Source organism: Gopherus flavomarginatus, chromosome 6, assembly GCF_025201925.1.
Source record: "Gopherus flavomarginatus isolate rGopFla2 chromosome 6, rGopFla2.mat.asm, whole genome shotgun sequence".
In the NCBI taxonomy this organism is placed as follows: domain Eukaryota; kingdom Metazoa; phylum Chordata; order Testudines; family Testudinidae; genus Gopherus; species Gopherus flavomarginatus.
Window position 1 is genome coordinate 89,246,258 of NC_066622.1, and position 27,895 is coordinate 89,274,152.

A 27,895-nucleotide genomic window follows, 5' to 3' on the forward strand; every position below is an offset into this window, starting at 1 on the left:
TATACTTTGTATTCTGTGTTGTAATCTGAAATAGATATATTTGAAAATGTAGAAAAACATCAAAAATATTTTAATAAATTTCAGTTGGTATTCTGTTGTTTAACAGTATGATTAATCAGGATTAATTTTTTAAATCACCATTAATTTTTTTGTTAATAGCATGAGTTAACTGCAATTAATCAACAGCCCTAAATATTTTCTGACTTATTTATCCTTTTTCTTGTAGCTCCTAACATAGTTAGCTTATTTCACTGCTGCTGCACATTGAGCATAAGTTTTCAGAGAACTATCCCCAATGACTCCACGATCTTTTTTGAGTGGTAACAGCTAATTTAGACCCCATCATTTTGTATGTAGAGCTGGGATCATGTTTTTCAGTGTAAATTTGTTTGCGTTTATGAACATTGAATTTCATCTGCCATTTTCTTGCCCAGTTTCCCAGTTTTGTAGATTGCTTTGTAATTCTTCACACTCTGCTTTGAACTTTTATTATCTTGAGTAATTTTTTATCATCTGCAAATTTTACCTTTGCACTGGTTTACCCCCTTTTCTAGATCATTTATGAAAATGCTGAACAGCAAAGATCCCAGTACAGGTCCCTGAGGGACTCCACTATTTAGCACTCTCCATTTTGAAAATTGATTGTTTATTCCTACCCTTTGTTTCCTATCTTTTAAGCAGTGACTGATCCATGAGAAGACCTTCCCATAGCTCCTTACGTTGCTTAAGAACCTTTGGTGAGAGATTTTGTCAAAGGCTTTCTGAATGTCCAGTGCACTATATTCATTAGATCACCATTGTCCACATTTTTGTTGACCCTCTCAATGAATTCTAATAGATTGGTGAGGCATCATTTCCTTTTTCAAAAGCCATATTTGTCTATGTTCATCTAAAAGAGGACTGTTTAAAGTTGTCAGATCTGCTGGGAACAGTAAAAAAGGTCAATGTGCTCTGTACCGTGAAGCTTTTAAAGGTACCTCCATACCTTCTGAATCCGAAAAACGATGGGTCACCATCCTGAAGAGACACGTCTGTGTTGGAGGGAGAGGTTAGAGAGAACTGTCCAGTCATTATTCTTCCTCCTCCCACCCAATGCTTGTTATATCATATATCATCTGCTAGTCTGTTGCCATCCCCAAGGTTTTAAAAATCATGAGCCATATCCAAAAAATTGAGATTCCCCCTCCCCCCCCCCCCAAAAAAAAGGTTGTCTTTTTCTTTGTTTTCTGGGCTTTTAAATTATGCTTGGATCATTCTCTGCATAAGGGTTAGAAACTTTTTTTTAAAATGTGAGAGCTGAGAATCTCATTTAATCACTTGATTTTAGTAGCTGAGGCTTTAAGAAAAATACCATCTATCAAATAAAATGACAGGATTTGGTATCACTGTTATGCTCTGTCTTCTGCATCATAATGGTTAGCTTGTCTGTCTTGTCCTGGCTTTCAGTTGTGCTAATTAGTGGAAGTACTTGTAAATTCTCAGAAATTTCATCCTCTACTCAGAGTAAGTGCTCTCATCTTGGGGAGAATACACTACACTTTTTCATACATAGAGGATAAATTCCTACTTCAGAGTGTAAAATTGAATGCCCCCTTAACTGGAGTCATAACTGGCTCCTCCATATTGAATAGTTTAAAACACTTTTTTCACCCTTTTTACTTGCTCTTTTGAAAAACCAGCATGCGTCTAGAAAGGTTACAGACCGTTTCTACTCTGACTGCTATCTTTCATTGTTTTCATCTTGTCACATTTTCTTTTGCTCTGTTTCACTTTTAAAAAAAAAATTAATCCTGTGTCATTTAAAAAAGTCTGAAATATGCAGTTCTTGCATTGTGAGATTCTTGCTTGGCATGTTTGAGTTCATGGGAATAGAAGAGAAATAACTAGTAGTACCTCTTTAAATAAAAATCCATATAGGATTAACGTAAAGTCTCAAACCATGTGCTACTGATTGATTTTGATACTTAGACCAACCACCTCCACATGTGTAATGTGCAGTCACAACATGTTCAGCTGCAGCATGTTCAGTAAGTGCAAGTATTCCATGCTGCCTAAAGTTATTTATGAATGGCATAACATTTTAAAATCACATTAATCAGTTGATAGACCTTTATCTGATGTGATGATGATTATTCTTTAATGAACTGTTAAGCTAAATTTTCAGTGGACTTGGCAAGCAGAACAACGTGATCTGTCATGAAGATACAGCAGACACACTAATTTGTGTCTTTGGCAGAGAGAGATTTGTACACATCCCTTCTACATGCTTGTATACAACTGTAAACAATTGGTTAAAATGTACAACTTATGTATGTATGTTTTTCCCTATATCAGGTAAGAATTGGGAAATGAAATTTAAATTGGAAATATTAGAGAACTTCAGTGAAATGAATAAAGAACAAATTAATGTTGCCAAGGAGAGACAAGGCATAAAATGTGTATTCTCATAATCAAAAACTAAGTTCATAATGACAGTCCACAGGCTTTTACACAGTAGAGTCTTTCTTGTGTTTTAAATTAGAAAAGGCAGGCTTAAACTTAGTGAGAGTTTTCGAGGGACTGAATAAAAATTTTAGGCCAAATTATTCTTTGCAAGAATGTGTGAACAAATTCCCCCCCAAAATGCAGTCACCTAGATAAACCAGCCTATGTATATCAACCAGGTGCCAACTGATTAGGCATGCTAAAAATCCTACCTGCCTTTCCAGGGAATACAAAACCACTGCAAAATTTGAGTAGTCAGACTTCCTCATACAGGGAAATCAACTATTCAGCAATGTAAAGTGAGATTTGAGAACTTCCCAATGCTTGGCCCTGTGCAGCCGGCCCTGTGCAGGGTTGGCCAAGACATCATTTTACAGTCTAGGTGCCACTTTCCTACAGAAATAGTCACCAGCACATTGGTGTCTTGTAGTTTACCTTTTATATTTCTTATGTAAGTAATCACTTGATTCCAGCAACCGGGGTTTAAACAAAAGCCTTTTGAGTCAATGGGAATAGAAAATAAATAACTAGTAGTAAATCTTAAATAAAAATTGTTATAGGATTGATATGAAGTCCGAGACAATGTGCTACTTACTGATCGATTTCATACTTAAGCCACCTCCCGATGTGTAGTGTGCAGCTGCAACATAGGACAGCACTGCTCACAAATAAAAAAGGAGGCCTTTCAATGGCCCAAGACCCTTACTGTGGGCATGGCTGCACTCGAAACTTCAAAGCGCTGCTGCGGGAGCGCTGCCGTGGCAGTGCTTTGAAGTGTGAGTGTGTCGCAGCGCCAGCGCTGGGAGAGAGCTCTCTCAGCGCTTCACGTACTCCATCTCCTCATGGGGATTAGCTTGCAGTGCTGGGAGCCGTGCTCCCAGCGCTCTGGCACTGTTTACACTGGCGCTTTACAGCGCTGTATCTTGCAGCGCTCAGGGGGGTGTTTTTTTCACACCCCTGAGCGAGAAAGTTGCAGCACTGTAAAGCGCCAGTGTAGCCAAGGCCAGTGTCACAAGAATTTGGTTTAGCTTTCCCTTTAGGTGTTCGTTGTTTTGGATTTTTGTGGTTAAGTTAATTTCCAGTAACCTCGAAGACCATCACGATGAGGTGAGCAATTCATTCCTCCTCCAGATCTTACCCTTACGTAGCTCTGTGTCAGACTTAAGCACATTTGGCTCTCATTTCCAATTTAATCACACAATCTCTTAGAATATCACTTAGTGGTAAAGACAGTTTAGACTCTAGAGATTAGTATTTTAATTTATCCCAACTATTTTTTTATTAAAGGAATCAATTACAATAATTTACATATCTCAACTTTTATCCAAAAGTTTGGAGGTTTTGAATGAGACCAATTTATGCCTTAGTATAGCTTGATTCTCCCTTTGTCCGTGTGTGTGTTGTAAGATTTGTAACAACTTTTCCTAAACTTAAAAAGACCCTCATGAACTACACTTTCATAGTAACCTTTCAACATATATGGAAATGCAGTAACTTTCTTCACAGTGAATTCCGAATGTGTGTTGATGTATAGATGTTAATGTTTCTGGAGCCCTTCAGCTGAAATCAGTTTTAAGGAAATATAAATTGGCAATAATGTTAGTCTAAATATAATGCAAAGTAGATAGATTTGGGTGTGGTCATTCTAAAACCTTTCTCCATTGAATCTAGATCTTTCTTCCCGATTTGTCTCTTGTTTATCTCAAGATGTGTTCCACTTAAAGGACATAAACAACAGAAAATGGGATTCAAAGGAAGAGGGAGGGAAACAGCAACCAGTCTATTACTCATAGCCTGGAGAGTCTGGTATGGTGCTTGTGGCTCCAGTTGAAACAGTTCCCATCCATCCAATTCTTCATTCATAGCCCAAAATGGTCAGATGAAGAGCAGTTCATTTGCCTGAAAATTTTTTCGGATATCACTCACCCAACTATTGCTCTTTCTACTTTACAAAAAAAAAGAAAAGCGCTCAAGGTCCTTCCACTGGGTCCTAAAACCTATTATGCTAAATAATATGTAGATATGTGAATCTTTGAGAAACTTCCTAATTGGCATGAAACTTAACACCGTTGAAAAATATAGCCTCTGTAGAGACCTGGATGGATGAGGTGAAGACATTTACATGATGACATTGGTTGGAGAAAAAGTTTACAGTAGCTTTTGAATGTTGGATAGATTGAGAACTGCAGATTTGGGAGCCTAAAGCTGTTTACCCTATGCAGCTTTTAGGGACACAGCTATGTCGCTACAGCTGTGTTGCAGTATAGCTGCTGTTTGTCAGCAGGAGAGAGCTCTCTTGATGACAAAAAACTTCCACCCCCAGGAGTGGCGTTAGCACTGTCAGCAGGAGAGTGCTCCTGTAGACAAAGCACTGTTCACACCAGTGCTTGTCATTGACAAAACTTTTGTCTTTTGGAGTGGTGTGTGCTTTTTTTAATAACTCTGAATGACAAGTTTTGTTTTTCATTTGCCAGTGTAGACAAAACCTAAAAGACTGGAGAAGAGATTACAGTATTCCATGTCAGAGAGAACTGTGGTGTCAACCAATGTTTTGGAAGAGGCAAGAGCAGATTTTAGGAGTTTGTTATCGGGAAACTGCAAGAATTAGTGAGGGCATAGGGGAGAGCAGAGGAGCAATCAACAATAACTCTAAGGTTGTAAGCCCGAGTGACACAAAGGATAGTGGAAATCTCAAGTGTAATGGAGAAAGATTTTGTACCTATGGATTATCTTATATTTCATAAGGTCCGTGTGTGATGGGTTTGGTCACAGAAACTCCGTCAAGACTGTCACTAGATGTGCTGAGATACCTCTGAGAGCAAATCCCCCTGCCAGAGAAGGCTTCTCTCCACTCCCATCTTGCTGAGTTAGACGCTTCTGTCAGGTACAGCACAGAGCAAGAGGTTGGGCCACGTCCCCCTGCAGTGCACAGAAACTAAGATTCATTTAGCCCAGGGGTTTCTCAGTTAACAGGGACTTTCCCAGCACCCAGTATTCAGTCTTTCTGGGAGCCTTTACCCCTAAATAAATCAGTTGTACTCTGTATAAAGCTTATACAGGGTAAACTAATAAATTGTCCGCCTCCTATAACACTGATAGAGAGATACACAGCTGTTTGCTGCCCCAGATATTAATTACTTACTCTGGGTTAATTGATCAGCAAAAGTGATGTTATTAAGTATAAAAAATGGGATGTAAGTTATTCCAAGTAATACCATACAGAACAAAGTAAGTTACCAAGCAAAATAAAATAAAATACACACGTCTAAGCCTAATACAGTAGGAAACTGAATACAGGTAAATCTCACCCTCAGAGATGTTCCAGTAAGCTTCTTTCACAGACTGGACTCCTTCCTAGTCTGGGCCCAATCCTTTTCAGACCAACGTTGTGGTTTATGGCCTTGGTCCAGCAATCTCTCCCACGCCAGTAGTTCCAGTCTCTTTCAGGCATCTCTTTGGGATGGAGAGGCCATTTCTTTAGCCAGCTGAAAATGGGGGGGTTTCCAGGGCCTTTTATATTTTCTCTCTCTCGTGGGCGGAAACCCCTTTGTTTTTCTGTGCAAAATCACAGCAACAAGATGGAGTTTGTAGCCACCTAGACAAATCTCATGTCCATGAATGATTCAACTTTTTGCAGACTGACGCCATTGTTTACATGTTAGTTCGAACATTCCGAGGAAAGCTCAAATGTGGATTGGCATCTCCCAAAGTCCATTGTCAGTTAAGTGTTTGTTAATTGGGCACTTACTCAGAATAGTCCTTTCTCAAGAAGCTGACCAAATACTTCACTGATGCTACTTAGACTCAAACCCATTGAGATACAAGTACATAGCCAATTTTTATAACTTCAGATACAAAAAGGACACACGCATACAGACAGCACAATCATAAACAGCAAATTATAACCTTTCCATAGACATCTTACTTGACTTCCTTTGCACAAGATTTGGTGCAACTGCAGGATCTTGGTTGCAGCAACAACTTATAGGGTCACAGTTCGCGTCAATAATGTCACACCGTGTTTCCCCATAGTAGTGGTGAGGTATACATCTTCAATATTTCATTAAAATGATGGTGCTCCTTGTGAAATTTTAGATCATTTTTCATATCACATAGGATCTTTTCAGATATATTTTTAGCACGTCATTCAGCTTCTCTTGTGAATTGATCCAGCCAACTGGACTTCCATTGAGAAGAAAGTTGTGTGACCTAATACCTCTTTTACCCATACTTTAATTTTGTTAGCGTGCATAGGGAAACTATCCATTGGAGTAAGCATAATTTTAATTAACCAGAACCTCTCCAGACATTGGATCTGCAAAGAGCGTTCCAGCTAGAAATTTCCTTCATAAGTGATCCATCACAGATAATTGAAATCCTTCAGCATACCTGAATGACTATGTAGGAGATGGACAGAGATAGCTGAAATTGTTTAATAGCATAGCTTTAATAGGGCAGAGTAATTGCCTTGCACACATTTGGGATAAGATACTCAAACCTTCCTGCCTGATGGATTCACTTGCCTCTTCCTAATCTATGCTTTTTAATACCCTCATAAATGGTTTATTACCTTTGCTACATTTATAGGGGCATGTCTCTCTAGTACGATTGCTTAAAGATGCTACCTTAGGAGAGCCTTTTGTAATCCTGGTTTGGCTACATGGGGAAATTGGAAGCCAAATCATTGTTCCAGAATAGGGTCACTTTTATTCCAGAATGATTTCCACACAGGTGTCCCTGGATAATTATTACATAGTTATTTTGACATAACTATAAGTAGAGCCCATCCCATGTTTTTCATAAATGAGAAATAATACAAAATAAAATGAAAAACTCACTCAGCAGCGGCAGCTCCTGTGGCTCCTGTCTTTCGGGGCGGGGCCCCTGCTCCAGGCTTGTGACTTGGCACAAGGGGTCATTGTGCCACTCCCTCAAATTTGGCCTGGGCATCTAGGCCAAACCTGGGAGTGGCATTGCAACTCTGTGTGCTGAGGTGCAATGCCCAGCCCACGAAACCAGGCCCAGTCCTGCAAGACAGGAGGTGCTGCTGTGATGTGAGTGTAGGATGACCTTTCTCTGTAATCTTCCAACCTCCCAGGGCCTTCATCCCCCTCAGAGACAGGAGAAAATAAAATTAGCACAAAATTCCATATAAAAAAAGAGTTGTTTTTTTGTTTGTTTGTTTGTTTTTTTAAAAAAGGAAGAAGAGTTTCATGGGACTATACTGGTCTATTTCCCCATGTAGACATGCCCTGAGTGTTCTACTCATGATCTGAGCTGGCAGGCGATAAAGCATTCACTTTCTTACCCTCACCTGGTGTCCCTAATCTTGAGCCATGCTGCACCCCAGATCACCAAGGACCCCAGGTCTGTAGCCTGAGGAATGAGTTATTCCTATATAGGATCTTTAAAAGAGAGAACGCACTTGCCCAATCCCACAGCCTGTTTTCAGTCTGTAATTTGGCTGTAAATATTTGCTCCATGCTGAAATTTGGCAGAGAGCTTCTTCGCTAGAGATTGATCTGTTTTACAAAATGAGAAAAAAAGTTAGACTATATTTAAATAGTACAAATGGTATCTGTTAAATTATTGATTCTGGATGGAACTTTAAAATAACTGACTTTTAAAATATTCTGACAAGGCAATAGCCTGTAATATGACTTTACTATATTGGTTATTTTTGATCATGGGTTGATTGTTGCTGCCAAATTATGAAGTCTTGAAAGAGATCAAAGGTAATTCAGTGTGAAAAAAGTGGAAATTTTATTTACAAATGAGTTTCTCTCTCTGCTTGTGCAGCAAACACTGTTAGGATTGTATTGGTCATTGTCTCTTGTTTTTCCTCCTGTTGCTCCAAATCTACTTTCAGTGTTGCTTTGGTGATTTCTCCCATGCTGGGTTCTAGTCTCCTGGGGAATCTGTCATTGGTTTCTTATCTTTTCCCTCCCCCTTTTTATCCCTTTGTGACAGCTGAATCAATGCATGCTAATAATCTCTATGGTAATGGTTCTGACATCTAACTTGTCACACCTGACCCTGTGTCCATTCCCTCATTTCTGTCTCCTGTATGCCATCTACATCTACTACAGTATTACTTACTGCCAGATCAGGCTCCTTATTTGTCCTCTCAACTTTTCAAATACTGTGAACTGCTCATCAGGTACTCTTTTAATTCCCCCTCTTTTCCCATTGAGTTAAAGCTGTTAGGACTTACTACTGCTTCTGACACCATACACTGAAAGTTAACCTTGTCCAGGCTCTGGTCACCTCCAGTATATTACTGCAGTTTTCTTCTGTTCTCTTGGTCTTCATATTATTTCTTCCCAGACTCTAAAAAATGCAGCAGCTAAAATTATTTTCCTCACCTGTCAGTCTGAGTAAGTCTCTCTTCTCTTTGGATAGATCTTGCTCTTTCTTGCCAACCATTATCAAGTTTAAATGTCTCTTCCTTGCCTTTAAGGATGTACACATTACTACCTACTACCCTGCATCTTAGATCTTGTTTCTTATCATATCCGTTCTTCTTGATGTATTCTGTCAACAGGTTTGATGGATGCCTTGCCAATTGATCATCAGTAGAGAGGTAGTTCCTGCTGGAGTCTTCCTGTAGGGAACTCATTTTACCCAATCTGGGAGCCCTCTTTTATCTTATGACTTTGACTACACCTTACACTGTGCTCATGTGCATTGTTAGAAAAATGTTATTATCGGGTATCTTGTAGTCAGAATTACTCTTACAGTTTAATTTTCCCCATTATGACACCTTTTCCTATAATCTTGTAGCATAGGGTCATTCTTTGGTCACTTACTTATGTTAAGTCTTTCTTAAGCCTGTGGCCTAGTATGGCTAAGCTGACATTTTACAGGCTTGAGCCTGTAGGCCTTATGTTTTAGCCCTACTTAGATACCTAATGCAAACTTATCCCTTCTGACTACTGATCAATCTGATACGTCTATAATCTTACGATTTAAATCTGTTTAGCAACCAGTGATTGATTATATATGACATCTCATGTGAGTTGATTATAACATCACATAACACACAACAAATGAATGATAAAATGAAATAATTGGCAACACCCTGCGTTTTAAGAAGATGGTACTATAATAGTTATCAGAATATTGAATTATGTCTTTCACTCTGTCCTTGCAATGTAAAAAGAGCACTATGAAGGATTTTTCTGTGCTTTGAATTTTCTGAGCTGCTTTTAAAATGCTCTTAATTATTTGTAACATGCTTTGTTATTGATTCCGGGATTGTCCCGGTGTATTGCTCTCAAGCGTAGATTGTTGGAGTCAATGTGAAGCGATGGAAACAGCTATAAGGATGGTTGAGAGCTCTTTTTTGTTTAGAATATCACCAGATTCAATCATCTCTGGGTTTCACAGTCCACTACTCCTGCAATTTAAATTTCCAGCCATTTTGAGTTTATGAATTATACCCATGTGGTGTACAGCTGCAGTGATGCTTGTATCTGTCCCATTCCAAGAGTCCTAAGCAATTGTGAGAGCTGAACTAACTTAGCCGATCACCACCACCCTTACTCTACACCTAATTTCAGTGGTTGTATGAGGGATACTGCACAGGTGGTGAATTTACTTGGCTGATCTGCCATAGCTCTTCGAAAGCACCCCCACATCAAGATGACTAGCACGCATAATAATGAAACAGACCTAGCCATGACAGCAGTGTACCAGCACATCTCTAAAGCTTAAAACATCTGTTGAGTCAGTCTGAAGCAATGGAAACAACTAGAAACATGACTGAGAAGTGTGGTGGTTTGTTTATTTGTTTGTTTGTTTGTTTATTTGTTTGTTTTTAAAGAATATCACCAGATTAAATTATTATTGGGATTTTTGGCCTGTTACCACGTAATTTTTAAGTTCTCAGTCATTTTTGGCTTTTTCACACCGGTGCGACAGCATGTCCTTTCAGCTGCTCACTCTATAAAGAAATTTTCATATTTATTAATTTTCTTTATTATGAGTTAGCAAGTCTAGGTTTATTTTTTATGGTGATTTACCTGGGAATGAGCTTGAACTCACAGGAACAGAATGAAAAAATCATAAATAGTACTCAAACTACTGCATCTGCCTGTGCTAAAATAAGATGTATTTGATTTATCAGTTTTATTTCTAAGACTGTATTGAGTGTCAGGACCATTGAAAGTAACCTAGAAAGGTAGAGTAGTGTCAAGATTGAAGATCTTCTGAAGTCTGACAGTTAGTTGCTCTAGCTGTTTTAAGTAGTAGTAAGCCAATGTTTCTGGAACAAGTGAATTCTAGAAATCTGTCATCATGTATCAAGAAGCTTTAAATAAAGCCACAGTCAGCAAACTTCCAGGGTGCTGGGAGTCCCTATTACAATACTGTAGTAAGAAAACATTGTATTCTGAATCTGTTGGGGTTTGTGTAATACTAGCTAAATAAGTCTCTAAAAAGTTATAGCACATCTGGCCATCTTTTATGAATAATTTCTTAATATTTTACATATCAGATTATTTCTGATATCAGAAAATACAATGCAACCCACGCAAATATGTCTTAATAATCTTGTTATTGCCCCTTTCTGAGCAAGCTGAAACTACTCCAGCTGTCCTTAGTTGACTATTCTACAAGAGTAAGAAAGTACACATGTAAAATAATGAAGTTCTGGCTCTTTAAAGAGTTCCTTGAACTGTTAATACAATGTAATACTCTTTTATTTTTCTTTAGTGCATAAGAAGTGCAGGTTTAGTCCTCTGGTCTCAGAATAGGTACACCATGGGATTTAAGTGTCTAATTTTAGGCACCTACTTTAGAAACTTTTGGTGTTAAATTTTGTGAAGCCTGTTGCATACCCTAAAGATCTACCATGCATTAAAAAGACAGCATTTAACATAATCAGTGGATTACTTTTTGAATTAATATATCACTGCAACTCCACCAAATAATCCTTAGTCTGTATCACCAGTCTCCTAGTATATACCATCTTTTAATACAATTAAGGAATTGCTTATTTTGGATGTTAGAGACTGAGAGCCTACCCAAGAAAGTCTTGCTTTGTCATTCCATTTGCTTGGGTGGCCAAGTGTTCTGCTTTGGATATTCATTATTTACATTATTATAGTACTTTGGTATAATGTTGAAGAGGTTTTCAAAGTGTGTTGCATGTTGTATTTGGTTTTCTGTGTTAATTGCACACACAGCCATTTTGTCTCTAGGTCTCTGGTTTGATTTCAGCCCAGGTGCCTAATAAAAAGTTGTTACCATCTGGTATCTGTTTTGTGAAATAAGCCTGGGTTTTTCTTTTCCTTTTGGACGAGTGCACACATCACAAAAACCACCACATAGTTGGCACCATTCTTACAGTTTTAGAAGAAAGGTCAGAGATCTCATTAGCATGAAGTGTGTCACAATATGGCTATAGCGTGGGAATTGTGTGTTGCAGATTCATTTCATTCAGTGAGGAAAGGAAGGGCAGAAATAAGTCAAAGTATTTGTACATATCTACAAATAGTTTATTTCCCATTTATTCCAAACCCCATAAAATTGATTAGTTTGTCTTGATGTGTAGATAACATCCAGTTAGACTATTACCACTTCTGTGGATACAGCTTTGTTAAAGAGTTCTGTCTGAATTTGAGCTGGTTGCTTGCACTAAATTCTTGCCTCCATGTGGCGTAGATAAGATATAATCGTATAATTTTTGTTCTCATAAGAGCGCTATCAATATTGATACAGAAAAAAGAAAAATAATGGAGTTGAACTCTTGGTTACTGGTAAATTCAGAAGTTTTACTATGAATGCATATTACATTAAGTGTTATGGGCTGGAAATTTCAACCCCTGATATCCAAGGGTTAAAAATGATGAAGACATGATCTGCTGTGTGAAATAGACCAAAAATCTATGGTAACTTTACATTTAAACAAAACTTAAATTTAATCTGTGTATCTTGGGTTTTATTCCTTTAAAACATGTCCTATAATGTAACAGAAAACTCTTCAGAATTAAAACAACATTTAAAGTAGACATTCAAATTAATTTTTCCATATGATATAGTGAGAATTTACAATTGTGTTTTTTCAAGATTCAGTAATTAAATAGACAAAGCCCTGTAGTTCATGTGTACCGTAATAGTTAACGCCTGGTTCAACTTCTTGCTGTTTTTATTGGACAGAATATTTATGATCCTGTATTTCTTGAAAAGGGAAAATATGATATAAAATATTGCATGGCATAGGGAAACTATGATAAACATAGTAGTACTGCTTAAAATATGAAATGCTTACTATGCACATTTAAATAGTCGTGTTTCAGTAGTTTGGTAATTATTACTGGCATTTTGTGTTATATGAAAACCACTTTTGTTAAGGATAATGGATTACTTTATACTGGAATATAAATAATTTACATTCTGTCTTCTAATTGCAAAAAATTAACACTAATATTTGTAAGTTAAATAATTTCTCAATCAAGAGTAGCTCATTGCATGGAAGCCTTCATGTTTATTATTGAATACATGGACTGTTCATATAGTTACGACATAAGGCTAGGTTAGGCCAATGTGTTACTACTGACCTGGTAAAATGTTTTGATTCTAGATAGAGTAGTATGTTGTCGTTGGAGTAGCAGAAAGATAGAAGTGTTTTCCTTTTCCGCAAGAATAGTGTTCATGATGATTAGCCCCACCCCAACAGGGAAACTCATGGCTGTAAAGGGGCGCGTGTCTCCAAATAGTCTTTTTTTGGTTTTGTTCTTGTTTCCGTGATTTAAGTCTTCTACAGTAGAAGATCACTCTTTGGATTCTTGGGTCTGCAATTCAAGAATATTCTGAATGAAAGTGGGGTTGACAATGTTTTTGATTGACATTAGAAATTGTTTACTGTGGGAAGAACATTTGTGGGAAGTAAATTCTAAAGCATTTTTTAGCCACAAGGCTTGGGGGTAGGTGAGGTAATATCTTTTATTGAACCAACTTCTGTTGGTGGAAAGTACTATCTCTCAAGCTACACAGAGCTCTTCTTCAGGTATGGCAAAGGAAATCAGAGTGACTGAGCTAAATACAAGTTGGGAAAGTGTGTTAAATATAACCAGTAATGCATGTTGTAGGAGGCCACTTGAAAGGAAGTGGGCAGTGAGAGATTAACAATGCAGTATTTAAAGCTGAATTTTATTTCTCAAAAGTCAGGACATATAAAGGTTACAATTATTTTAGGATTTGCGTAGGTTAGAAAAAGAGGGTAAGATTAGGTTGCAGTGAGCTAACTACTTTTCCCCTATAGACATTAATTAACACTTGTTTGGGGTCACTTGGCTGAAACAGTTATAGTTAAGGTTCCAAAAAGTTTCCATTTTACTAGCTTGTTTTAAGAAATTTGTGTCTTTCTGGAATACTGCCCTTGCTTGCTTCCTTATAAAGGGTGGGAATGTCTTTTGAGAGAGAAAGTGGGTTCGAACAAAATCACTTTGTGATTTGTGTAAGTGAACTCTAGTAGCTTTACAGAGTTCATAAACCCTCCAGTGAAGTTTGTAATATCTGTAAGATGTATAGGGTCAGGTTTTTTTCTTTCCCTTTCTTTTCTCTTAAAATTCTCCCTTTCCACAAAACCAAACAAGGAAGCTCTAGAATAATATTTTGAGCCACCGTTATGCACACCTTCTATGTGTGATAACACAGCAGGGAGAATCATGACCACATCTCCTGATACATAGCAAGCTATTTATCAGAAATAAATTAAAATGTTGTTTTATATATGTGATATACACTTGGGGTGCCAGAACTGTAAGCCACTGTGTTACCCTTCTGTCTCAGCAAGAGCTTTGCTGGAGCTTTTACTGCCACATCAGTCTGTCTGTCTTACCAGCAAACTCCTCCAGACTCTCTCTTGTCAGTCTAAACCTTGCCTTGTAGGTAACATTCATTGAACCCCACTTCCTCAGAGATGTCTCTTTGCAGTATCTAGTCCCTTTTTCACTGATCACTCACAGAAGTTACCAAGTCTGCTGCCTCCAAAGAGACTGCACACACAAGCCTGTCAGTTTAGCTGAGGGCCCATGATTTACTTTAATACACAGCCCTGAGATTGTTTATAGTAAAACTAGGCACAAGGTTATTAATGAAGAACATGAATTTAAGTGTTACTAAGCAAAGAAAAGGAGGCAGGTATGGTTACAAATAAAACAAAAATCACACCCTTTCTAGTGTCTAAAATTTAATTTTAGCAGGCTATATTTTTTGGCTTAGCAGCTTTCTTTCTTACGTTGACCTATCAGCATCTCCAGCTCCTCAAGCAGGAGGTTCCACCATTCACAGAATCAGAGGGTGCTGATCCCTTTGTTCCCTCAGTGATGCATAACACAGGAGTCCCCTTTCTTCCATTTGTTTATGTTGTGTTTAGATGTGCTTGTAATTATTAAAACTGGAAGCACTGGCTGTTGGGAGTCTGAAAGGACAGGAAACAAAAAGGAGAGAGGGAGGAGTTGAGGAGGCTGAGTGAGACTTACAGAAGGTGTAGCAGCAGCTTGGTACAGAGGATTCCACTGTAAAAATAAAGTCCTGTTGAAGTTGTTAGTACCTTGCCTGGTTGATACAACAGTTTAGCCTAGAAAACCTTTGAAATATATTCTTTGAAAAGTTAACCCAGACAAAATTCCTCTTCCATGCTGCTGTTTCTTCCGGGTGCAGGCACCAAGGCCCTTCTTCATCCTCTGCTCAACTTGCTTTCTGGATTTGCTTGATCCCTTTGTTTGCATAAGGTGCAGATATGTTCTCATTGTCCTTTGCTTGCAATTAAGTCACGCTGTTTTCTTGTCTGCCTGTTAGCTTGATCCCTGCAGAAAGGGAGTTGCACATTCCTTTGTCAAGTAGTTTATCAGCTACTTCCACAATATGTTTTAAGAACATATATTTCCAGCACTCAGACCCAACTTTTTATCTGCAGCCATACGTACATTGCACAATGATATTCATGACTGGTGTGTCACCAGTTTACATATGATACCTTGCAAGACAGAGTAAATATTCTCAGTGTGTTGGGTGCGCCCTTTTGCCACTTGGCATAAAGGGGCTCTTAGGGTCTCAGTATATCACCTTATAAGTGTTGTGTATTGGTGGAGTATTAACTTGTGTAGACAAATGTAACATTTTTAATAAACTCAACAATACCTTTCAAAGACCGAGAATACAGGAGGGTCATCCATTTCTCCTTCAAAAAATGTCATGCAATCTTCAGCTTCTTCCTCTCCCTGGATGTCAAGGTACTGTACAATGAGCTGTGAATGAAGATGTCCTGTGAGGGCCCACACCTCTACAATACCACACTCAGTCTTAATTGTGCACGTTATATCTGCACATAAGCATTTCTAATGTGCCTAGTGCTTTTAGTACTAGGTGCTGATGTTAGGTGTGTTACAATAAAGTGAGAAACTTTTCACATCCTTAATCACAAATGAAAATGAAATAGATTTCAACAGAGTTCAGTTTATTAGTCTGGGGATTTAGTGAGGCTAAATTCTCTTGTTATTTTGAGATCTGTGACCTGAATTGTTAAAGACATGTGTCTGGTTTACATCTGCAGCGTGGTGTCTTTCTCAACTTGAAATGATGAAAGAAATATATATAATACAAGTTTCTAATATGTAATATTTTTTTAGATTCGGTTCTCTGTCATGTAGTGGGAGAGTGTTCTCTGAATCCCGAAGAGAGAGATGAAAATTGTTGTAATTTCTCTTCCATAGTAGAAAGGCAGGCTGTCAGAGTATTGGATCTCCATTCTCTAGGTGAACAGTACTCACATGAAAAGCAGAATGACCATTTAGAATTTTTACTGTAACACTGTAATGGAGTTTAAGGAGCATGTAGTTCCAGTGGGAATTCCTTCTTAACTAAGTGTTTATGCTTGGGAATAATTAACTTTGTTCTGGTATACCCAGCGTTTAAGTTTTTGTGTGAAGTTGTAGCATAAATAAGTCACAAATATATAAAAACCTTTTATATATTGTACCTTGAAATGTGTTAGTGTTAAATAAAAATACTTAATTAAATTGTTTACCTTGGAAATTCACTGTATAAATATAGCTGTTTCATCATTTATTCACAGCACAAATACCATGCATTATGCATAGGATTCAAAAAGGTTTCTGGTATTTGTGGTGATGCATTAACAGTTAAATGAACCAGGAAGTACCAAGAGGATTACATAAAGGATAAAAATATTTAAGATCCTAAAGCTTTTTAAGGTTAACATTTAAAAATAGTTAATTGAAAGCCAGTTAGTAGTATTGTTGAACGTGTTTCAGGATTTAACTTAATGGTCACTGTTGCCTTGCAGTTCACTACAAATCTCGACCTGTAAACCCTGTCTCTTTCTGGTCCTAGACTTCTTTTGAGCAGAGATGACCAATTTAATAAATCACTGTGTTTGCATGATATGAATGATTAGACTGAGGCTACAAAATAAATCTTCACTTTTAAATTAAGAGCCTGAACCCATTCTCATTAGTTTCAATAGGAACTAAATACAGCCCTCTGCCAGAACTTGAATCTCAGGCTACACTACACTACAGCTGAGATACGTCGACTCCAGCTACATTATTCGTGTAGGTCAACTTACCGCGATAGTGTAGACATAGCCTAAGTTTCCAGAGGTAATGGACTGCATGAACTCATTTTTCTAGACACTACTCCCTCTTTATGAAAGCTGTTTGCATACAGGGCTTTGGAGCTGTGCTCCAGCTCCAGGTAATAACCTGCAGCACCACTGCTCCGGAGTTGCTCTGCGCTCCAGTTCCAGGCTCTGCTCCAAAGCCCTGTTTGCATACTAAATAAGAAAAATGAGTAGTTAAAAATGATTGGTTATGATTTCACAGTAGTGCAAAACATTAAAGTGAAATAAATGTATGTGTGTGAATTTATATTTCAGTAGTACTCTGTTCAAATAATATTAAAAGTTGGCTGCTGTAAAACTATTTTTTAGATTTATTTTAACAAATGTCATTTTATTTACAGCTGCTGCTGAGGGCAAAGGCAAAAGTGGGGAAGATTTTTTTCAGAAGGTAAGAAACCTCTTTGTTACAATCCTATGTTTGATAAGTACAGTAATTCACTACATTATTGTTGGAAGAATTATACTTCAAATTATGGTGAAATTGATATTTAGTGTAGAGCTCTCTCTAATGAATATTCTGATGTAACTTCCATAATATTCCTTAATTTCCTAGCCCTGGTGATTATTAACATGTTTTTTTATTGTTACCATATTTTTTTAGTAGAATGTGTATTTGGTGGTATATGTATAGCATATAATAGATTTAGTCTCAGTTTATTACAGGATGTATATCACAAAGTGAACAGAATAGTAAGTTTGACTGTAAATACATTGTTTCAGAGTCCACTGTTAGACCCATGTAAATAGGTAGTGAGGGGAAGATGAAATTACATGAAGGCCAACAAACAGCAGCAATACAGAAGGCATTGTTTGTCAGATTGTCTTGTGGAACAGAATTCTCAATATTTTTTTTTTATCCTCTTCAATTGAGTTATATCACCCTGAGAGAAGACTGCCTAAGTAACTGAACATCATCACCCCTTTCCTCCCAAATATTCTGTAGCATGTATATTCTCAGGTAGTCATGAGGAGTCCTATTCTGGAAGTAATATTTTTCTTTCTTAAGTCTTTCAAAATGTTCTTGAATTCCAAAACTGTGTGTCTTTATAGTTCATTTTTATCAACTGACTTGTTTGATGTGTGAAACTGGCCTTTGCATTATATGGGTGAGGGCACGAGAAGATCGTACACTTTCCTTTCAGGGTCAATAATCTTTGGAGCTAGGTGAATTCGGTCATGTCTTGAACTGGCAGCATGACCTTCCTGAGTGATAATCATATGCGATACCTTCAAAGAAACGAAATTACAGATAATATTTTCCTTGTTACTATCACTCTCAGTCCAGCTCTTTGAGTGTCATGAACAAAAGCCATAACTGAACATCCATGAAATCGCAACAATTATTCTGAATATTCAAAGGATGAAATCTTGGCCCATCTGAGGCCAGTGGGAGTTTTGCCAGTGACTTCTTCAATGGGGCCAGGATTTGTTAGACCTTTCAGATGCCTGTGGTTTCTGTAATATTGCATGAAACAGCAATGGTCCATCTAAGTACTGAACAAAATAGGTGACTGGAGACCTGCATAGCAGACTTTTTTTCTTTGTCACTTGAATGGTTGTGTGTTTGATCATTTGTATCAACATGTCCTCTCCAGCTACTCTAGATTTAAATGATTCTATCCAGATTGAACGATGTTCTGGCTTGTTATACAAAATATACTATACATTATTACCATAATCTGTTTTATAATTCTAGAGGTTTATTAGATGATGATGTGAAGTCTAACGTGTTTAAAACAAACAAACAAACAGAAAAAACCTTAAGTTGCATTAGTAGTGTTAGACTAGTATAATGCTTCATTGCAGTTTCAAACATTGACAGGATTTGGAACTTAGATTCTAGGATAATTGAGAACAAGTTTTTTTATAAGATATGTTGAGTGTCTCTAAGAAGGAAATTTGCGTGTCTCACAGTGAAGGCGTGTGGTTAGATAGTTGCTGAGACACCACAGAAGATTTAAAAAACTCTCTACAGCATTTGAACCACAAAAAGAAGAAAAATGGGTAGCAAATGAATGTTAAAGTTAGTTATGCAAATACTTTTTCAAGGCCAGTTGTAAATAGTTTTATGGATGTTATTTTAGTTGAGGTCTATATGTCCTGATGTTTTTAGGTTCAGTTTACTGTGTACTCTGACACTACTTGTTCTCTACAGTAGAGACAAACAGTCTTTGATTTGGAGATTGCTTGGAACTTGTTTAATCCATGATGCTTTTTTTTATACAACCTGTTGATATATAAATATTCTATGATTTCTTGGTTCTACCTGATTAATAAATATACCAGAACTTGAATCTCTTACCGAGAAGTTAGTGAATGATAGATTCAAGAAATAGGTTTGTTTGTTTTAGGAGTGACAATCACTGGACAACAACAAAAGATTAATAGTGGCCTAATCTTTTATTTTACAGATTCCATGCATACACAAGCTTTGATCAGAAATGGGTTTTAACCTTAATACTAGTACAATCCAGACTTATCCTCTCATGCCTACTTTTTATTCATAGATTGGAAGATGAAAACAAGCTTTTCTGTATTTTTAACTACTAGTTGCTTCCTTAACTTTGTACGAACTAACTTGAATGAACAGTCATTGAACTGAACTGGTTAAATAAACCGAAATAAAGAAAATATCCTCCCTGCACATGCAGAAAAGACTACTGCTCTCAAAAGCTGTTTTAGCACTTCAGTAATCTCTGGTTCCAGGGAGAGATGACCGTGCCTGCTGATAGTTGGTGGCGGGGGACAGTGTGAGGGTAGCCATCTTCAGCAGTGTTACTGGGCATACTCAGTCCATGTGAGCATGCTCAGTAAAAGCTAAGGGGCATGTGACCCCAACGCATCACCTCTGCTTCCAGTCATTTCCAACATTTTGGTGGTTTGACTCTCTGTATAACTTCAGCAGCAAACATGTACTGCTTAATCATAGAATATCAGGGTTGGAAGGGACCTCAGGAGGTCATCTAGTCCAACGCCCTGCTCAAAACAGGACCAATCCCAGACAGATTATTGCCCAAGGTCTCTAAATGGCCCCCGCAAGGACTGAACTCACAACCCTGGGTTTAGCAGGCCAATGCTCAAATCACTGAGCTATCCCTCCCCTCATAGACAGTATTAATATTGCTCTTTTAATTTAATTTAAATGATTTTAATAGATTATAGTAAATTTAGGCCTTAATATAGCATGTCACGTTTTACATTTTAATTTTAAATAGATTCATTTTTAAATATAAACTTGTATTTAATTTATATAAAACATCTGTTTTAATTAAATACAATTATCAATTTTTATCCACACTGAGCAGTAGCTTTTGCAGAATCCCTTTGCGCTGTGGTGATTGATTCCACAAAGCTAATATCTAGAATTCATTTTTTAACTTTACAAAAGTATTATTTTGAGTCCAGATCAGATTGGATTTTCCATGCAGGGAAGCAATACATTTGTTCACTTTTCAATTAGTAGTAATTCCTCCAGGCCTCCTTGTCATTGCTAGCTAGTTTATTTTGTGGGAGTCTGTAAAGACGGTATCATAAAGGTGAAAAGAGGTAGGTTACTGAAGTAAGTTCTGTTCTGTACATGTATTATTACCTTTATGGATACCTATTGATGTGATCTTCTGCCCTGGAACTATAAAGACTGTGTCAGTGTTATAGAGGATCCAAGGGACAGTTGATGAATAAGGACTTCTATTCACGTGGTTCCAGAATGGAGGACCTTGCTATGCTTCCACAGTGGCTGCTTTGAAATCATTCCATGGTAGGGCATATGGTCTTAGTGTGGATCTGTGAAGGCAGTACATTTGGAGAAAGCAAGTTACTTCAGTAACTCTTCCCCCTCCCCCTTCATTATATTGCATTTCCAGATACACATTTTGTTTTATCTGAATGGCACATTTTCCATGAGAGACAGGGTGGATGAGGTAATATACTTTTTTTGACCAACTTCTGTTGGTGAGAGAGTTGCAAGAGAGTGACTTGAGGAAGAGCTTTGTGTACGATCAAAAGCTCATGTCTCTCGCCAACAGAAGTTGGTCACGTAAAAGATATTAGTACCTAACTCAACTTGTGTCTTCAATATCCAACACAGCTACCACACCACATTTTCCATATTCTGTTTGTTCCTCTTTGTAACAGAAGTAGAAAGAATTTGTAAGGAATGTTTTCCTTTAGATGTGGAAGAATGGGATGTAAATTGAGTAAAAATTCCTTGTGGCTAAGTACAGTTTGAGCTATATAACTTCATTTAGAAATTCTGTAGCAATTTGATTAAAAATATACACAAAGTTTACTTAGAGATTTGAAGTGCATATTTGACCAGAAAGAACAGTTTTTCATGGTTGTTACTGAAGTAATATAGATTACACTCTGACGTTTTAAGGCTCAACAGGTTCTGTCACCAGTGCCCTGTAACCTTAGAGGCTTTTATGCTGTTCAGCTATGGTTCAATTCCCTGACACCAGTAGCCTACCCATAAGCACAAAGTCTCATTTTGGCACCAGCCCAGTTTCTCCTAGCAAGGTGACACCAACAGCCCTTCCAGGCCAGCCTCCTCCCAGATACACAGACTGTCTCCCTCTGTTTCATCAACCCTGAAGGAATGAAATCAGCCCTCCAGCCTCCTTTGGTGCACGCACTTCGGATAGTTTACACACCAGAGAGCAGCTTGGTGTAAAAATAAACAAAGTTTATTTAACAGAAAAACCACACATTCAGAAATGAAATAGTAATGGAAAGCAAACATACACCAGTGACACAGAAGATAAACATGAAGAAGCAGTCTCATGCTTTACACTTCCATATTGGATGAAACCCCTTTTTTAATAAAAGTCTTACCTATTGCCTTTGAACAGTTTAATTGCATACCCCCAAATAGGGTGACCAGACGACCTGTTTTTAAAGGGAATATCCTGAATTTAAGCCCTCCTGCAGGTGTCCCGACTTTTTCTCAAAAATGGGCAAATTGTCCTGTATTTTCTGTCCCTCCTCCCCCCACCCCTCATCAGTACTGGCAGGTCCTGCTGCTGGCCAGATCCCTGCTCGCCAGTCGCCTGCCCACCAGCAGTGAGTGGGAGGGTCCAGTAGCTTATGATGGGGATGGGTGTGCAAGGTTGCTGGTGGGGCAAAGCTGCAGTGCGTGAGGTCGGCTGCTCTCCCTTCTGGTCTATCAGCACAGCTCCTGCTGCATGTTGGGTCTTGCCCAGCAGGGTCTTGCCCCCTGTCTCATTTCCAGCTGGTGCTGGCTGTGTATTGCGGCGGCTGGTGAGTGTGGGCAGGGGCCAGGCAGTGGCCGGTTACATGTCACCTCTGCTGCCCACCCATTGGCCCTTTATGTGCTCTCCCTGTTGCTGTCCTCTCCCTGCTTTGCCCTGTCACACCCGCCTCCCCCCAACCCTGCTGTTCCTCCATATTCCCCCTGGCATGGCGCGTCCTGCTCCCATCACTGTGTGGAGAATCAGCCCCTGGTCGGAGTGCTCAGTTCACCAACAGCCTGGCCGGCAGGCTCCTTCCTTCCCCCACTGCCTCTGGCTGGGCTGGTGCCCTGGGAAAGCCCAAGACCCTCTGTCTTGGTGCACTGGCCAGGAGGAGCCAAACCCTGCCTGTGTCAAAACCCCTCATAGTGCTGGCACGGGGAAGCCTCTCCACCCCTCAGCTTTGCTCTAGAGTGCCAGAGGTGTGGGAAGCGATTTCCAGCCTGTTTGCTCCCTGACCGTGCAGGCTCCACAGCAGCCCCGCCAGGCAGGGGCTAGACTCCATCTTCTCCCCCCTACCCTCTGGGTCCTGCCCCCAAGGAGCATGGGGCTGCTCCATTCCCTAGACGACATCCGCTACCGAGTCACCTCTCTGACTAGATTTGCCGAAGCCCCTGCAGCAGGGTGGATTTGATTTAAATTACTAGTCAGGAAGACTCGATTTAAATTTGGTTTTCTACATAAAAGTGCTTTCTTGTTGGTTGTTATAACCTTAATACATATTCTTCACAACTCAGAGATAGATGTAGGTTTCCTTTTTAGAAGTACACACTATACCTTTTTAAATAGTGATTTATTTTGAAAACTTTTCAGATTAATGTTACAACTATATCAGAAATTGAATGATTGGTTATTTCATTTACCAAAGGTAATTGTAGCAGATATTTATGAAGTCATTGGGAAGTGAAATAACTCCAATTCAACAGGTTAATTATTAATATTTGGAGGATTTTCTTGCCATGCTGTATTAGGAGGAGAACATCACCAGACAGACATTTAAATTGTTTTATTTAACTAAAACAACAAAATTAAGTATTCTGGATTTTTTCCCTTCAACAGCAGACATAATATTTTAACAAAACAAGCATATATCCCTTGCTTCTCACCTTTATCTCCAGACTTTTTCTCCTTGTCCAGATCTATTCCGCCTCCAACAGTACTCTATTCATTGAAGTTTTTGAAACTTTGCACTTTTAGAGAGAAGTAAGAGAGAGACTCTGTGTACACAAATTTGCAGAGGGACAATAGAGTTGAGGTCTGTTATTTCATACTTCTATTAATTAATTAATTTATTTATTTTAAAACATTTTTGCGTAACAAGCATGTTATCTTTGGAGAGACAAATCCACACTTTGAGAACTGCAAAACTAAGCATCGCTGATGGTATCTTCTAGACTGAGCACTGAGTCCCATTGGATAGATAGAAAGATTAAACTAAATAATCTATACAGAAGCCTATGGAACCCATAAGATTGGGTCCCTAATCCATGAACTATTTGAAGTCATTTACAAAACTTTTCTTAAATGTTACAGGAATATAATGTCTCATACTATAGAATTAGAATTTATAATCCCTATTCCATGATAAGATATCTTTGAGCTGTAATGTATCTTAATTAAAACTATCTTTAGATAGATTTTTTTCCCTCAAAAATCTGATTTAAATAATAAACCGACTTTTAAAAAATTTTTTTTTAAATCACTGATTTTTATCCACCCTGCCCAGCAGTCAGGTTCCCCATGCCCTGGTGTACAATGCATCCTTAGGGCTTAACCACTTCCTGCCTGCACTGTTGCTGGGAGACAGGAGGTAGCTGGGTTATGTCTGTGACCAGCAGCAACCTGGAGTTGTTAGCTGCCTTTCAACACTGTGTGGGCAGGAAGAGACAAGTTGCTTCCAGCCATGGAGGGATGGAGAGGGAAAGAGATGAGCTCTGCAAACACAGGGCCAGGTCATCCCTTCCTCTCCCCCTCCTCCCTTGTGGCTGGAAGAGCTCCTGTTCCTTCCCTCCCGCACAGCTCCAAAAGGCTGCGGCTGGGGCCCACATTCTGGTGTGAACGCTGGCAGAAATCTGGGGGAGGAAGGCATGTAACCCTGTGTGCCCCCGATGTGTCGCCTCTGGAAGACGTGGCACCTAGTACCAGGAGAGGTGAGTCTGTCCCGGGGGCTCAGCCAGAGGGTGGAGAGTGCCGGGCAGGGAGGGTCAGGTCGGTCATCTGTGTCCGTGTCCGTCCGCCCCCCGTGTGTGAGGGAGGTGTACAGGAGTGTGTGTGTGTCACCTCTCCCCGTGTGAACCCATAAGCTTTAAAGATAGGTAAATAAAAATAATCCTACTACGCAGTATTTCTTTTCTACAGGAGCTCAATCAACTTGATGTTAATTTAAATGTTTGTACTGCATAATTCTGATTGATGATGTTGAACTTGCTTGAATACGAGTAATTTTACCAGGTGTCCCATATTCAGCATAGGGAAATATGGTCACCCTACCCCCAAATGTGGTGGGGATTTAGTGTTCATGGACAGCCTCCCACACAGAGACTGTCCCTCACTGTCTGGGTCCACACTTTCTGTCCTAAACCTGTTTTTAAAAGGCATTTTCCTTTTTTCTCTGTCCATGATGACTCATGACTATTCAGAGTGGGGAAATTTCCTCTTGATTTGATAGCTGGATGTCTTAATCTCTCCTCATTAACTCTAATGGCCAGCATTGTCTTTCCCTGGAGTGGACAATGGATAGTTACTTGGAGCTAGTTTCCTGGGAACACCTGGTTTGAGAGGTGCCCATCCCTGCTGTGAGGTGTAGTTGGGTTATGAGCATGGTTTTCTATATACGTACATAGGTTCATAACTACAGTTTGCATACATATCTCATAAAGTCCATGAAGTACAGAACATTAAAAGCTTTCATAAAAGACCTTACTTGGCATACTTTTCTAGTACAATAATACAATATGCAATCATTGGTTTACCTGCTCATTTTTGGGGTTTTAACCTTCTGCTCTTCCTTTGGGGTGTCTGTACCCTGATTGTCACATTGTCTCCCAAGTTTCACTTCAGAATATTAGCATGTATGAAGGACAATGATGTGTTCCTTCAGGTTGTATTGTAATCTATCTCTGCTTATTTTAAGCTCGGCAAACAAAGCTAAACTGCAGTAATGCACATTTCAACAAGTTTACAGCACTACTTTTTTCCACACTTTTTTGTTTTTGCTTGTACAAAATAGCTTACAGTCTCTGAAGTCATACATAGAATATTTCCTGGGTGGGAGGGTTAATTAGGTCACACGTCTGACTTTTGTATTTGGATTCTTTCCATATGGTAGTCACATTATTAAAATAAATAAAGCATGCCTACTTGTACTGTAATTGTAATGAGCCTCATGATGGTTGTACAGTAGTCAGTGCCATTGGTTATTATGTTTGATTTGTTTCTAAGACATTACCAAGATTGTTAATCTACTAGGAAGTGAGTCCTGATTTATCTCTGTATGTAGGATCCGCATGTAAGGATATTAATAAATCATCCTGTAAAATACGGCTATTTTGTTCATATAGCAGGATGAGACTACTTTGATAATGTTCTTATTCAGTCTATCTTTTGTGGCTTATAGAAAAATTTAACTAAAAAAAATTACATGTTTTGTGTGTTTACTTGCACATGATAATGTATCTAATCAAAACACATGGAAACTATCTTCAGAGTTAGTTTTCTTTTTTTTTTACAATTCTTTGGGCAGTTGTTCATGGTTTACTCACTGTCTGTCCAGTTTCCTTTAGTTACTCTTAATGTTTTTCCTTTCTCTCATGTGACATAAATAAAGCCAAGTTTGTGGAGGGATATGTAAAGTTTCTCATGTGTACTTCAAGTTATGTGGGTCAAGAAGGAAAGTGATCAGTGGCATTTCAACATGTTTCAGTACAAAGGCTTCAGGATATTTTCTGAGAATTACTAAATATAAATGTAAAGCTGTGTAATATGTAATGCATTTTAAAAAATGTCTTTAAGAATTTTCTCAGCGAACATATTGGCATAGGCCTTGTGAAGAGTGGAGGAGGGAAGTGCCTGTGTCTGCAACTTCGAGTAGTAATGTTAGGATCAGATGGGTATATCGTGTACGGTACAATGCAACTTTGTTTTTTACAGTGTCTTTCCATATAAACTGTACTCTCGAAAACACATATAAGAAGTGTGGGAAGGGGAGAGAAACTGAGGTAATAAGGAGAAAGATATTTTCAGCTGACTGCTGAAAAGACTGACATGATGAAATGACTGAGACAATGAGGAAGAGACACAGGAAGGCTGTTGCAGATGTCAGGGGCTTCAGATATGGAGGATTGCATGTAGGGGAAGAGAAGAGGTCAGTGCTGATGGGAGTGAGACAGCACTGATTTTTTGCAGGTAGCCCAACAAACGACTAATGGATTGTTACTAGGAGGTTTTAGGTAAACCCCTACCAAACCTCTTTTCTATAGCTGTCCGGGTTTTAGGAAACCCATAAGCTCCTGGGACAGGGCTCAACAGCATGAGCAGCGGATATCATAGGCCAGGGGAGGCTAAGCCTCCCCAAACAGCCAAGTGTGGCCCTGCTGAGGTCCCGCTCCCGTGTCCTGCTCTTCCCTCATGGCACTGCTTCTCTTCCTGCCCTCGCTCAGCCTCTCTCACAAATCTGGCTGGGGCTCAGGTTGGCCAGGGCAGGCGGGGTGGTGTTTGGGCTGTCGGGTCTGGGAGGCCGATGCTCGGCGCAACTGGCAGTAGCCTGGGACAGCTGGGGCGGGCAGCTGGCATCCTGGGACTCGAGCTGGGATGTTCCAGTGGGGGGCAGAAGGGGCAGATCCCTGGGTGGAAGGGGTGGGGCTGGGGGCTAGCCTACGCAAACGTGGCGCTCTCATGCTGCCCATGTTCAACAGGCAGGGACTGAATTGAGTCAGCTGAAGATGTTATGTTATATAATCTGTGCCCTGATGGGCCCATCATTTTCTGCAAAATTTACTCTTTCAATTTAACTGAAGTTTGTAGTGTGATTATGAGGGTAATCTATCAAACGTGAGCTGGTTCAGTGCTGACCACCTTCATCTTCCTACTTAAACAGTAGCTCTTAAAAGTGTGAACTGCACCATTCACCTGTAACTTGAAGGTTTAATGCTGGGACTTATTGAAGACAATTTAAAAATCAACATGAATTATTTTACTGTTGGGCAACTTAGCAGAAATGTCGTTTTATTGGTAATGGACGTTGTAGTTGTAGAATAAGCTACTGTTCTCTCTCCACCATCGGGCACTGTGCTACAAAGAGCAAGCTAAGATGCCATCCACGACCCTGTTACTAGAGGGCATGTTACGGGCTGTGTTTAAGTTCCAATTCTTCCTAGCCTTAATTAGATATGAGAGGATGTAATATAAATAGAATCTTAGTACATTACAGCTGTTATTTTTTTCTGTATATAGGCCAATTATAAAAACAATATGTTCTGGTATATTAGTGACATTTTTTCTTGTGACCATGCAG

General features: G+C 38.9%; 1 protein-coding gene across 2 annotated transcripts in view; it reads left to right on the plus strand.

The window, feature by feature from the left end:
- BICC1 (BicC family RNA binding protein 1) overlaps positions 1-27,895 on the plus strand; it is a 223,286-nt gene that overhangs the window by 42,193 nt on the left and 153,198 nt on the right. For both annotated transcript variants that reach the window (XM_050958574.1, XM_050958575.1), the window contains exon 2: positions 17,476-17,522. In XM_050958574.1, the coding sequence (XP_050814531.1) occupies positions 17,476-17,522 (47 nt within the window). The remainder of the gene's footprint in view (positions 1-17,475; positions 17,523-27,895) is intronic.